General features: G+C 34.4%; 1 protein-coding gene across 1 annotated transcript in view; it reads right to left on the reverse strand.

The window, feature by feature from the left end:
• The window catches only part of LOC142334570 (uncharacterized), a 66,270-nt gene that overhangs the window by 15,637 nt on the left and 35,988 nt on the right, over positions 1-14,645 (reverse strand). Inside the window, exons 6-8 of the mRNA XM_075382701.1 lie at positions 5,061-5,186; positions 1,224-1,469; positions 627-1,042 (exon numbers count right to left, since the gene is read on the reverse strand). Of these exons, the coding sequence (XP_075238816.1) occupies positions 627-1,042; positions 1,224-1,469; positions 5,061-5,186 (788 nt within the window). The remainder of the gene's footprint in view (positions 1-626; positions 1,043-1,223; positions 1,470-5,060; positions 5,187-14,645) is intronic.

Here is a 14,645-nt window from a genome sequence, read left to right on the forward strand (position 1 = left end):
GTCAAAAACTAGTTTTCAAAGTCAAAAAGTCATCCACTAAACGCAGCGCATGATCAAAAAACTTCTATCGCTCAGAAAAGATTAGTTCACATGGCAATCTTTCTCACTTTTGTTTTTACGTCAAAACAGCGTCTGAACAAATAGTACTTCCGGTAAAAAAAAACTTTAAGAAAACCAATACTCATCTTCGAGTCGTAAAAAACCAAAAGAAAACCACTAATAGCCCCAGCTATCGCTGTGCGGCTATTAACAAAAAACCGTTTGATTCGAAAAGTTTTCTTTGAAAATAAACAACTGCTTAAAAAACTCCTACAAAGAATAAAAAATCTTCCCGCTTAACGAAATTTTGAATAGTAGTTTTTCTCGTTCTAAAAATGCGGAAAATCCCAAACTCACTCTTTTTTCTCTCTACTTACTTTTGTCCAGTAAACCGAATAGAGCAATTAGTTTTCAAGAACTTCATTGACTTATATCCCGAATCAAACACGCTCTAAAAAATTATCGATCAAAAAGGACGCTCAATTGGAGTCAACAGTAATCTAAATGCCATTCATCTGATAATCGATAATGAATGGCAATAGCTGTTATTGAACATGCACCGAGTACTACTATCAACTATCCATTACCTGTATCAGAGGATCAGCACCAAACTGTAGTAGACATTCAATGACATCCGTATGTCCTTCCTGGGCAGCTATGGTCAAGGCTGTTGCTCCTTGACTGCACATAGAGTTGATGTCTACTCCACATTCACATAATAACCGTATAATTGAGGTGTGACCCTGCCATGCTGCCATCTGCAGCACACTTCTAGACTCAATGTCTACGCAATTGATGTCAGCTCCGTGCTGAATCAGGAACTGACACATTTCAAAATGGCCTTGCCATGCGGCAACCATCAGTGGCGAGCGACCATCGAAGTCTTTCAGGTGCACATCAGCCCTCCACTCCATAAATAGTTGGCCCATCTCCAGTTTATCTTCTTGAGCCAACACATATAGGGTCGTCCTTCCGTCTTTGTCCCGCAAATTGATATTCGAACCTAAAATGTACGAAACACATAGTGATTTTAATTTCATTAATTTATTCTATGTAAGAATTAGTAAACGTTTCTAGTTTACAAAAATATAGGTGCGATTGTAGAAACTAGCATTAACGAATACATAAATTTTCAGATACACCCCATACAGTACTTAAAATTACTTCTCTGGCATTAAAATGACCTGATTCAAGGAGATAAGCAACCACAACGGAGTGAGCCTCTAGCGCAGCCACCCTCAGCGCATTTTGTCCACTATTGGCTGCTATGTGATCGATGGAGGCGCCACTACCCATTAGGAATTTTACAATATCCAAGTGCCCCTCTTGAGCAGCACAGATAAGAGGAGAGCGCCCCTCGTCATCGGTATCGTTCACTGAGAGTCCTGCCCTCAGCAGAGCTCTGCACACCTCCAGTCTACCCTCAAATGCTAAAAAATGATCTGAAAATTGATCTGAAATACTTGATCTTTAAAAAGAATTGAAATGAATTAAAAAATCGTGAAACATCGCAAGATCAAATTCCAAAAACATCGAACTTGGTCACTTCGTCCATGTTCTTTTGAGCTCATGGATCATTTTTTAACAAAACATTTACACAAAACACAAAACGGTTTTGAGAACGTAAAAAAACGCTTTTCAAAAAACTTTAAAAGGTTCTCCCCAAAAATTCTATTTTAAACAAATTACGAAAAAAACCTAGCGCAGATGCAGCCTCGTCATCCCTTAATCATTCCTAAAAAAATTCCACGCGCCGCTAGAAGGTCAATTATGCGTTGGTAATTATACCAATGTTTAGTACTTTGTATCACCACGGTCTTATTAACTTGTCTCTCGAACAAAAATCTCGGACAATCACAAAACATGAAATACAAAACATGTCAATTATACAGGTTATTTGGCCAGATAAAAACTCAAAACATCTCTGAACCCCTGTTTAGTATGCTAGCATTACACCATAGCTCACCTACGTATCACCTCAGTCAACTTTATGAAAATCAGCAAGCATTTAAGTGGTATATATAGGGACGGAAGTGCCGGGGTGACCATGTAGATTGGTTATAGCTATTCCAACTCTTCAAGGTCACCATTTAATTATATTACGTGACAGTGCAGCAACTTACGATGATAGGCAATACGTCTCCCATGTATTAAGGTAATATGTCCCCTTAGGGGGCAAATTCTGGATTCCCTATTTTTAAACCCATAGATATACGTTCTCAGAGTTCATGATATCATTACATAGCCGGCAGATTGCGAGATGAATTTACCAATTTTTTTTCTGTGTTTTTTAGTGTCAAAAAGTGTTCTAATTTTCGGTGTAGTTTCAGTTGGATTCAAAAAATATACTTAATTCAGCTTCTAAACCGGAAGCTAATAAGCTTAATACCAATGTCAGCTAGCAAACAGTCAAATGTACTTTGAAAACCTAATTCTCAGTGACAATGACCGGGATTTATCAGTTTATCTCTTTTGATAATTAAAATCCATTCAGTTGAAACAGTGAGTGAAGTAAGTCAGAAGTCAAACGTGAAAATCGTGACTTGGGTAAAACGAAAAATGTGATGAAAAGGTCATGCGAATTCAAAAAAGGAGAGCGCCGAAATAATCGCTGTGGAGAGAGACTGACGGCAGCTATTAATAATTCAATCAAAAATTTGTTTGCATAAAATTCGCCAGCATCACTGGGTAAGAGAGCAAGCAGGTGGTGCTTGTGTGTTTCTGTGATCTTGTAAACACAAAAGAACTAAAAATGTATAATAACTAACAGCATTTAACAAACATAGCCGGCAAATTTCCAGAATAGCTGCGAAATAATTACGTGCGGTTTAACAGATAGATATACCTAGAAAAGTTATTTAGGCGGCTCAAAAATTTTGTAAAAATCATTGTAAAAAGCAGTAAAAGAAGCTTGTGAAAATTCACTCCACCGAAGCTCTTTAAAGGGGACCTTGATTACACATACAAGTTTCTTTGACCTTAAACTAATTAATTAAAATTAAAATCAAGTTTCAAAGCGAATAAGTCAACTCAATGAGTGAGTAAGTCACTTATGATCCAAATCTGGTCACGCAAATGACCTAAAAAGAGAGAATGAGAAGTGACCACACGCGCTCAAATGCCGTCAGTGAGAGGAAGAATTCATTACGGAAACACAAAACGAAAAAAGCGCGAGACGAAAAAAAAGATAGCAGGACTAACCCTGACATACAATTCAAAGAATTGTCATTGACTTAACAAATATAGCCAAGAAATTTCCGGAAAATAGCCGCTGTTGATTTGCTTTACGCACATTGGGATTGAAACAAGGAAAAAATTGACATAAAATTGCGATAGAAATTGACAGAACTATTCTAAGTGTCAAAGTGTTCTTATTTTGTGTGCAAACTCTGCAAAATCGGTTAGATTCTAAAATTACACTTAATGCAGCTTCTAAACTGAAAGCTATTAAGCATAATACTAATGTCAGCTAGCAATCGCTTTGAGAACCTATTGCAAGATAACTTAATGACCAGGTTTTACATGTCTATCCCGTTTCTTTTGCTTTTGCTCTTTTGAGTTTGACCGTATTCAATCGATTGCATGAATTCAATGCGTGAAAGAATTGAAAATCCATTCAGTTGAAAAAGTTAAGGAGATAAGTCAGAAGTTAAACGTGAAAATCGTAAAACAAAGAAAAGTGAATAAAAGGTAAGGGCAAGTAAGGGGGACGCCTAAAAAATAGCTGTTGAGAAGCTCACGTCGGCTATTAAATAAACTGGACCCAGAATTGACTATGAATAGATTTGGAAAACCATAGAGAAACAAACATCCGATTAAAAAAAATCAAAAAATTTGTTGAACCATATCTGTTGAATTTTGATCAAAAAATTTTAATTAAAAATTGTCAAAGTTGCCACACCGCATCAATAATTGGCAAAAGACTTGCAATCAAAATAGTTGTCATTCAAAAAAGATTATCAATTTAAAGAAAAAACAGACGATACACGGAGAAAACGAAATAATTTTTTGTTTACAAAATTATCTAAAAATGCTAAATACTGCTTCCCAAAATCTATTTCGAAACAACCCTGTTAATTCTGTTTCTCCATCAATTACCCGCCCAATGCTTGTTAGAGCATCCTAAACAACAAAAAGCAAAAATTCAAAAAATCTGAAAAATTGTAAATTTATAAAGTTCATTGCTCACTATAAAATGCACTATATCACCTTGAAGTGTTAACTTCTTAGCAACCTATTCTTTTAAACACAAAAACCTAATTCGTAAATCGAAAATTTAGAATAAACAGGTCAATTCGTTGAAAAAACAGACGAAAATCAAACAAGTTTTGATCAAATTTACTCTTCTTTTTCACAACACAACAAAAGGACAAAAACAGCTAGAAAAATTATCTAAAAGAATAATATTTACCTCAGATGACCAAAAACTCTTCCAAACATACTATTACTAGTCAAAACCAGACAAAGTTAACCTAAAACTCTTAACCTCAAGATTGAAACAGAAAAATGAAAATGGAGAGATGGAAATCGACAGAATTTTTTTCCTAAGTTTCAAAAACTGTTCTATTTCGGTGTGCAGCTTCTTAACTGAAAGCTAATAAGCTTTATACTAATATCGGCTGGCCGGGCTATATCGGTCTATCCGTTTTATTTTTGATTTTGCTCTTTTGACACTGACCGTATTCGCAACAACGCGTAATTCAATGCGCGGAATTTAAATTCCATTCAGTTGAAAAAGTGAGTGAGGTACGTCAAGAGTCAAACGTGAAAATCGGGACTTATGTAATACGTGATCAAAGGTAAAGCGCATTAAGAAAAATGGATAGCGCCTAAATAATAGCCACTGAGAGGCTGACGGCAGCTATTACAAAAAACAGATCACCATGACTTCTCTTAGAACAGTAAAACGGCAGCGCCCCAATACAATTCAAAATATTTGAATTGAAACAAAAAACAGGAATATTGCAATATAGCTACGCTCGACTTACGGCTAGAAAATAGATAAGAAAAAAATCACTGACCAGCAACGTGCATAGGAGTCCAGCCACAGAAGTCCCTGGATCCTTCGTCATACTCACTGTTGAGAACCCACTGCACCAGATCGAGACTGCCCTGGACACAGGACACGGACAGCAGACTGCGACCATCTGCAAACGACACTGGCATCTCACAACCCCCGAAGCCACCAACACCCTCAGCGGCAGAACAGTCAAAAACGTTATCATCAGGTCTGCCATTATGAATAGCAGAATTGTAACTGTGACCCAAATTTAACCCAACACTATCATGTAAACTATTGGACTCCAGTAATGACGCAATTCGATTATTTGTATCTTCATGCGATATACAAGGCATTGATAAATTCATATTGTCAAAGGAATAAGTATATAAAAATAGTTTATTTATTACGGATGAGAAGCATCAGTTGCAACACAAATAATCCGTAACTGGCGGTGAACACGTTTTCTTCAACAAGCATTTTGCTTGCGATTAGGCATAATAATTAACAATTTTCCAAAAACGAATTTAGTTCATCATAACGCTGATTTATTGGCAAAGTTAACCAAACGCCTAAATGAAACAAAATAGTACATATCATAATCTATAAAGTATTAGCCCTTAACACGAACCCAATCAAATAAACCCCCGTTAGAATTGGGTTATTACAGCATTATTTGTGGGTCTGGTAATACTTTAATTCAATAGGATTGTGCAGAGGGTAGCGTGTGTCACCTTGGACAGGAGCAGAGGAGGACCCAGATCGATTTCTGATTTATTTTATTGAACAAGGGCATGAAAACCACCACCCACTTTACAACGTGCAAGGATTAGTAAGGTTGGGTAGTCGATGGGCAGCTAACAAGCTCATATGTATTATAGGCACAGGAAATAAGGTAAAGTTGATAAAATTGAATGACATTGAGGTGGCTTAAGTGCGAATGTGGACGTTGCAAAAATATCCCAAATTATTTTCCGCCTCGCTAATATATTACGTTGGTATTATGTCTCCAAGTGTAAACTACACTGTTTTATGGCGGTAATCATCTGGCAGATTAGGCCCGAAACACAGTGGCCCAAACTCTAAACAAATCCATTCCAAATTCTCTGCTTGTTTTTCCAACTTGTCACGGTTGACCAACTGCTGTTGCGCACAGTCGTAAGTGTAGCGTTTTGTTGTATAGAACTAGTGCGACAAAAATACTTACTTCAACCCGGAATATCGAACATTGGAGCAATCCTCTTTTGAAACAAAAATATCGACTTGTTTGACGCGACCAATTAGCGCTACCTTAGTTTAATGTGCGCATTCAGTACACACAATCACAGAAACGGTTTGATCAAAAACATACTTCAACTAAATATGTTCACAGCAAAACAAATAAGTTTTTGGTGTAGTAAATAAAGTCTCAACAACTTAAACACAGCTGTAACAATGAAAGGCTAGAATGGCGATTGTATGACTTCAATACTTTGATAATCGAATTATAATTTCAATAAACATTCAATTTTTTATAAATTATTGGCCAGCAAAGTTGACAAAACGTGCTGCTATAAGCCATTTAATTGTACAATGAAACGCACCTCCAAAGCAGATAATTTTCTTCAAAACAATATGCAACTCTACTGAACACGCGACAATGCGAAAGAGGCTAGGCTTTTTGTAAAACAATCATCAAGCCTCGCATTGTTCTACGAATATCGATTTGGTGAGAAAACACAAGGGAAGGGAAATCTTAGGGGACTTGATTAAGCCCAAGTTGCCCCTAAGCTCAGTCCACCATCGTGCTGGCAAAGCACACGGTGAAATGTGAATAGGCCATCCAATATTTCTACCCAATTCAATTTGCCTTTCATTTGGCCCCGCACACAAAAGACTGCCTAGAATTCCTACCAGTCCCTTCCGCTTATCTCCTGCGTGCGCTCATCAAGAAGACTGTTTCCTGGAAAAGCGACTTTCTATCTAGCGGACATCCTTTGCGTGATGGCGCTTACATGGATGGATATAAAATCAACTTAGTCTGCAAACGCAGCTCACATAAAAATAGAAAACAACCAATCTCCTCGGGCATGAAGGTCATAAAATGCAAAAAATATGCAAAATGGAAGCATATTTTTCACATTTTTCCATACTTTTGCCAGCACAACAGACTAACGGTTCTTTTTCTTCTTAATTCATTGTTATCAGGTTCGCAATCACTGTAAACTCTTGGCAAAGAGTCATTTATAAAAATGCTTAATATATGCTTCCACATAAATTAAAATTCAGATTAATATTAGCAGAAACAAAAATAGCAGAAAAATCGGAAAAAGATACAGCGAAAAAAGTGTTTAAGCATGGATCCAAATGGTCAAAAAATAATGTATGAGAGAGAGAACATGTGATATGATGGGTCATCAATAATTAACATAGCTAGACTGTTGCCGGAAAATAGAAATGAAACCGCATGAAATAAATTAATACAAGAGCAAGTCTAATTTTATGCATCATCTTTTTCAATTGAGTTTGAGTGCTGTCAGTATATTTGAGACTGCAATAAGTGATAAAAGATCAAATTTTTTAATGACAGAAAGCAAAAAAGTTTAATTTTTTTGTAGATACAAAACATATCGAAGTTCGCTAATGTACACTTGCACGTCAAGTTTCAGCGAAAAAAAAACGTTTTGCTGCACAAAAAATCTGCTACAATTCACACCGTTTTGGAAATGATTTAACAAACATACCCGGCAGATTGCCCGAAAAGTGTCTCTCATGATACCCATAACCCCGATTGGGATTGAAAGAACTGAAAATGAAAACTATGACAATGATAATTTTGATGTCATTCCGTAGTTAGATATTCGGTTTCCTAATGATGGGATACAAGGGCTAGTAACAAAACCATTAAGCACTGGAGATGGCAACTAATAACAAACTTCAAGTCGCGGTCAGCCAAAATTAGGCTTTATGGGTTTATCCCGTTCTATTTCTGATTTCGTTTTTACGACTCCGTTCATTTTAGAATGCTTTGCTGAGCATCTGCTGTTTGAAAGTACTTTGAGCCGAATGAGCGAAGCGAAAAATAAAACGGCTACAAAAGTCAAAAAGATTTTACGCAAATTGTTGAGCAAGCTATCTAAGGTAAAGTGAAACAAAAAATAAACAACCGAAAGACTCCGGAATCGTCTAGAAATCACGAATCAATTAGGCTTCAACAAAACGTTACTCACTAAACATAATGAACAGTTTTTCTGAACTTTACCGTTCTTTTTACCAATCAATTTAAGAAAAACCGAGAAAAATAAAAAAGAAAAGCACAATCTGACAAATTTTTCCCGAAATATCTTGACAAATTAAAACTCCAAATCGCTTATTCTCACCAGATCTTCTATTATAGTTTTTGTATACATGATAACTCGCGGCAAGGTAGAAAAAAATTGAGATATACTCGCTTATGAACTTGGAAAAGGAATGAAAAAAAAACAAAATCTGAATATAATATTTTTTGCACAAAACACTTACAAGTAGTGAGATCCCATATTTCAGGGAAAATTTTTAATACCTCTTGTGTTCAATGAATGACACCACACCCACTTAACACCCTCCCCCCCCCCAAAAGCGAAAACCAATTAAAAAAACAATTTCCTAAATTAATTCAGTTAAAATTGGACTTTCTAATCGTCTGTAGTAATGTATCTCAAAGAAAACCTCGAGATCATTGAACCCATGAAAGTAGTCAACAAATCAAAAAAACAAGAGAAATAAGGAGAAAACTTCAAACATAGGCCATAAGTTAGATATTTTTATCCAAAAAAACTAGAAATTTTTAAAAAGCAATCCAATGAAAAATTTAATTTCATTATATATACAATGAAGTAAGATTTAATTCCGGTCATCTAAAACTGGCTTCTACAGTTTTTATTTTTTGCCTCTACAGTTTTTATTTTTTATCTCATTTTCAGACTCTGTTCATACCAGATTAGCTTGACGAGAAGCTGCTGTCTTGACGAGAAGCAATTAGAACAGAATGAAAAAAATTCTGGAAAAGTCTAAACTATTTCGCGCAAAAAAAGTTTTAATAATAGGTTAAGCCAAAGAAATTTTTGTTTGAGGTAGTAAGAAAAGAAGCACAGTAATATCCAGCCAAGACGGGGCTAATAACCAAAAATAACCCTTCTCTTCTAATTGCTATACATATATAAATAAACCAACTCTAAGAGCGTGAAAGTACACCACTAAATGCTTTAAAATGTTGGAAATTTTGATTTGAAAGTCAGAAAACACTGATAGTTATCAATGCCGCTGAGAAAACTTTTATTAAATATTTTACGAAATACATTGACAGTTGAGCGTCATCTACAACCATGGCGGCCTTATCACTAGTGACCTTTATTACAGAATAGAATTTCAACTCAAAAGATTTAACTTACCTCGAGCATCAAACTACAGAACTCATGTTGCGTGAGGCAAGTCATGTATGACAAAAAAATCTTAAACCTAAAATTAAGAGAAAGTGAGAACCGACTTTATGCCCGCAAACACCGCTTTTGAAAAATAGATTATTAAATTGGACTCAGCTGATCTTTGCGAACAAATGTAAAATTTAAAAGAGCGGCAGACAATAAAACAAACCGATACACCTGAAATACAAAACGGCGACCCAATTTTGGATCTACCCAAAAACTTACCCAAAAATTGAAAGAAAAAGAAAGCAGGACAAAACAAAAGAACGTTTCCAAGTTCTAAAGAAAATTTTTCCAATTACTTAAATGTTAATATCTACACAGCCAAATATACAAATTATAAGTATAAAAAATCTTCTTGGTTCACTCACAAGATGACAAACAAACGTTCATAGAAAATTGACGATAGATAACAAACTCTTAACTCAAGATTATTCTTTTGGCATCTTTAACATCAACTAAATAATTGACAAATCAAAAACCCATCCCATCTTGCTTTAGACAATTAGGAGCAAAAGAACTCAGAAAACAAAAAATCGACAACAAAATTGAAACAGATATTCTTAAAGGACATATTTTAAGCAATACTTTCTATGAAGGACGAATACTTTCTCCCAAGGACGCAAAGTCAACTGTCAAACAAAAAATGATAAATATGACGAAATATCGGCTGAAAAATTGTATAAGAGACTAACAAGAATGATATAATTTCCACAAACTTCGTTTGAGAGCAATTACACATTCTTTAACATTCTGAGTCCAAATATTTATTTCCAGCATAACTGATTTCATAACTTTCGAGCCAATAACTTTTATTGCGAACTTCGGTGAACGGAATACATAGAGTCAAGTCAGCCGCAATTCTCTATGAGCCCTTAATTCCCTCCCGGCTTTACCTTTTTTTCCCATTTTTGAGGACGAAAAGTTAATGTTCACGAAAAATTGGTGGAGCAAAAAATTGCATAAAAAAGACCACAGGACTAATATAATTGATACATACTTGATACTTCGTTTAAGAGCAATTCATAATACGAATGAAAATCTAAATTAAATTAACATTTAACTTAAATACGAAACATAGCCGGCAGATTGCCGGAATAGCTGCGAAAGAATAGACCTGCGTGCCATATAATCGAGATAGAAACAGATACTGATCTAAATTGAAAAAAAAATCGACGCCGCTCAAAAAAAACTAGGTAAAAAACATTCAGCGATAAATTAATAAAGCTTGTTAAATTTCATTCAGCAGAAGCCTCTTATTAGGGACCTTAACTGCACAAATGAGTTCATTTGACCTTAAACAAATTCAAATTAAACTTAAGTTTTAAAGTGCAAAAGTCATTTTATTGAGTGAGGTAAGTCACGTATGATCAAAATCTAATCACGCAAATAACCTAAAAACTTCTGCTAGAGCGAGTGAGAAATGACGTCACGCGCGCAAATGCCGTCAGTGAGAGGAAGAAGTCATTCAGAAAATTTGACATTTTCAGCTTTGCTGTGTGAACAAATGTAAAACGAAAAAAGAGCGTCAGACGACGAAACAAAAAAACATAGCAGGATAAGTCCTGACGTACAATTCAAAGAATTTTCATTGAGTAAACAGAAAAATTAGACCTAGAATGGACTATGAGTGAACTGAGAAAACCATTTTTAAAAAATCAGATCAAAAAATAAGAAAAAAACAAATCAATGTCAAAATGCTGCATGTGAACAAAAAAACCACTAGCGAGAAATGAAAATTTAATTCAAACAAAAAACTAGGCCTAGAATGAGCTGTGAATGGATTAGGAAAACCATTTAGAAAAAAAAACCGATCAAAATTGAAAAAACTGTAAAAATCAGAGTGAAATTGCCGCATGTGAACAAAAAACCATTACCGAGAAACCGAATTTTTGTGCAAACACCATTTTCGGACTCTACTTTAAAATTAGAGCGAAAAAAATTCACGCCGCAAAACCACTCGCCTTTTCGCTCCATTTCCTGTTTCGGCGTGACCAAAATCACTACTCCAATTTGACTTAAAAAATCATGAAAATGTGTAAACAGATCTTAAAAAAAATAGCCGGAAGAATTCCGGAAACGACTCGACGTAGAAATCTGACGCACGTGAACAAAAAAATTTCGCTCACTCATAGAAATTTTTTTCACACATCAATTTCTCGCTCTCTCGCTCTCTCTTCAAAATTCACTCCAATAAAATTGATGAAAAAAAAACATAGCCGGAAGAATTCCGGAAACGACTCGAAGTAGAAATCTGACTATTCGCACTAATCACATGCATCACCAGCACATTAACAATCGACAGACAGTGTAACCAATTCACAAAGAAAGGACTGGAGAACTGGAAACTTGACAAAGGACCAAATCAAAAAAATAATATTCTCTAAAAATCCAAACAAAATTCTCTACAAAAAGATAACATGCAGCTACCTATTAACAACTCATAGAAATCAATTAGTTATATATTTGGCTAGATCAATCGCCCACCTAGTACTTGCAGAGAAACGTTAAACAACAAACTAAAAAAAAAGACTACGAAAAACTCTTTAACGAATAAGATATTTGTATAATTTGTTTAAATGAAAACTGCCCTGCTAAGCCTTCAAGTGCAAATTCATAGTATCGACACCTACAAAAATGCTCCTTATTGAGAAAAAGTTACCAACAAAAAACATTAAATTGGAATAAATAGGCAATAAACTTAGAAAAAAGACAAAAAGACCAAAATTTGCTCTGATTTACTCGATTTTCTTTAACAAAAACAACTCGAAACTAATGTCAATCAAATTGAGAGACATCCAAAAGAGCTTCAACAAATGACTTCCACTAGAAAACTCCCCAAATGCTATCAAAGGTTGAGGATGAATAGAAACGACATTTAAAACCAAATTGAACAAATAAAAAACGAGAAAAAGTAAGGTGTTTTTTATATTTTACAAGAAAAAATAAAGCCAATTAAAGTTACTCTGAGCAAAAAGAGCAATGAAATGCTCGCGAAAAAATGCGCAAGTCATAAAAAGCTAAAGAAGTTGTCTACCATAAAAAACGAAAAAACCCAAAAATTTTAAAAAAGTGGTTAAAAAATTCCTAATTTTTCTGTCATTTTTCTTCAGAAAAAATGTTTTATAACAACAAAATTGTAATCAATTTGTATCCCTGATGATCCTTGAGTAACGAGCTTCTATGCAAATTGCACTTAAAGCAGTAAAACAAAGCAAAAGGCCAAAATACATTAAACTTCGTCGAAAAATCAGCAAAACTGATCAAAAACCTCGAAATTTGCATAAAACTCAAATTAACTACTTGAAACCTTCAATTCCTATCAGAACGAGCCCAAATCCAAAACAATATCATAATCAAACCTCATAACCATCAAAAGTTGTAAAAGACGCACGTGAACAAAAAAACTTCGCTCGCTTAGAAAAATTTTTTTCACACATCAATTTCTCGCTCTCTCAAAAACAACTGTATGAACAAAAACCACTCTCTTTTCGCTCCGCTCTTCACTTTTGTTCAGCAACCAAATCACTCCAAATTTTTTCACGCGTTTCATTTCCCGATTAAAAAATCACTCCAATAAAATTGATTAAAAAAAAACATAGCCGGAAGAATTCCGGAAACGACTCGAAAAGAAAATCTATTTAACCGCCATCCAACTATTCATCAGAAAAAACTTGCCTCCACTAATTTATGATTTTTTCGAAACCAAACCATAAAACAAAAAAGTAAAAACAAAAAAATCAAATCTGTTAAAATATGATAAAAAATCTGATCAAATTTTGTCATAACTTGAGATCCCGAAATAACAATCTCTGCCAAAATTACTTTATCAAAACAACTAGTACTTACTAAAACCACTTTGAATGTTTCAAAAATACTTGAGGCCAAATTATGAAAAAAAAGTTCTTAAAAACAACTTGCACTAAAGAACTGGAAAAGTTAGTAAATTTCTTAATATTACAAAAGCATATAAATCCAAAGAAAAAATCTTTTCAGCCAATAGGGAATCCAGATACTCGCAAAACAATAAAAAAGTCATAATAGTCTATGAAATTTGTCTCAAAAAACAGAAAGAAAACCCGAAAAAAAATTAAAATAGTTCCAATGTTCGCCATTTTTTGTCATATTTCTCAACAAAAAAAAAATGATTCATATCGGAAATTGCCCATACTTATTACTAAACAACTAGAACAACTATTATGAAGCCTCAGCCTCCACAAATGCCTTAAAAAACTAAGGAATAGAAACGGCTTTCAAAAACAAATTCAACAAAAAAAACTATAAAAACTAAATGAGTTTTTTTAATAGTACAAGGAAACATAAAGCCAAATAAGGTTCCTTTTCAAATAGAGCAATGAAAAACTCGCAAAACAATGGGCAAATTATAATAGGGTGGGTTAGACACTTGTGCTAAGATGAAAAAAGAAAAACTGCAAAAAATGAGAAAAATGGTTTAAAATTTCTCAATTTTTTGGTCATTTTTCCTAAGAAAAAAAATGATTTATACCAACAAAACTTTAGTCAATTGGTATCTAACAGTTCCTTGAGTAACAAGCTTCTATTCAAATCCCACTTAAAGCAGTAAAACAAAAAACAGGTAAAAAATCATTAAATTTCGTCTAAAAATCAGCAAAACTGATCAAAAACCTCCAAATTAGCATTAAAAATCAATGTACTACTTGAAACCTTCAATTCCTATCAAAACAAACCTAAAACTAATACAATATCATAATCAAACCTCATAACCATCAAAAGTTGCAAAAGAACTGCTTTTAAAAGACGCACGTGAACAAAAAAATTTCGCTCGCTTAGAAAACATTTTTTCACACATCAATTTCTCGCTCTCTCAAAAACAACGGTATGAACAAAAACCGCTCTCTTTTCTCTCCGCTTTTCACTTTTGTTCAGCACCACCAAAATCACTCCAAATTTTTTCACGCGTTTCATTTCCCGCTTCAAAATTCACTCCAAAAATTGATTAAAAAAACATAGCAGGACAAGTCCTGACGTACAATTCAAAGAATTTTCATTGACTAAACAATAAACGACTTATAACGGACTATGAGTGAATTGGGAAAATCATTTCTAAAAAAATCAGATAAAAAAATTTAAAAAAAACACAAAAAATCGGTGTCAAAATGCCGCATGTGAACAAAACACCACTA

Source organism: Convolutriloba macropyga, chromosome 2, assembly GCF_964194025.1.
Source record: "Convolutriloba macropyga chromosome 2, txConMacr16.3, whole genome shotgun sequence".
In the NCBI taxonomy this organism is placed as follows: domain Eukaryota; kingdom Metazoa; phylum Xenacoelomorpha; order Acoela; family Convolutidae; genus Convolutriloba; species Convolutriloba macropyga.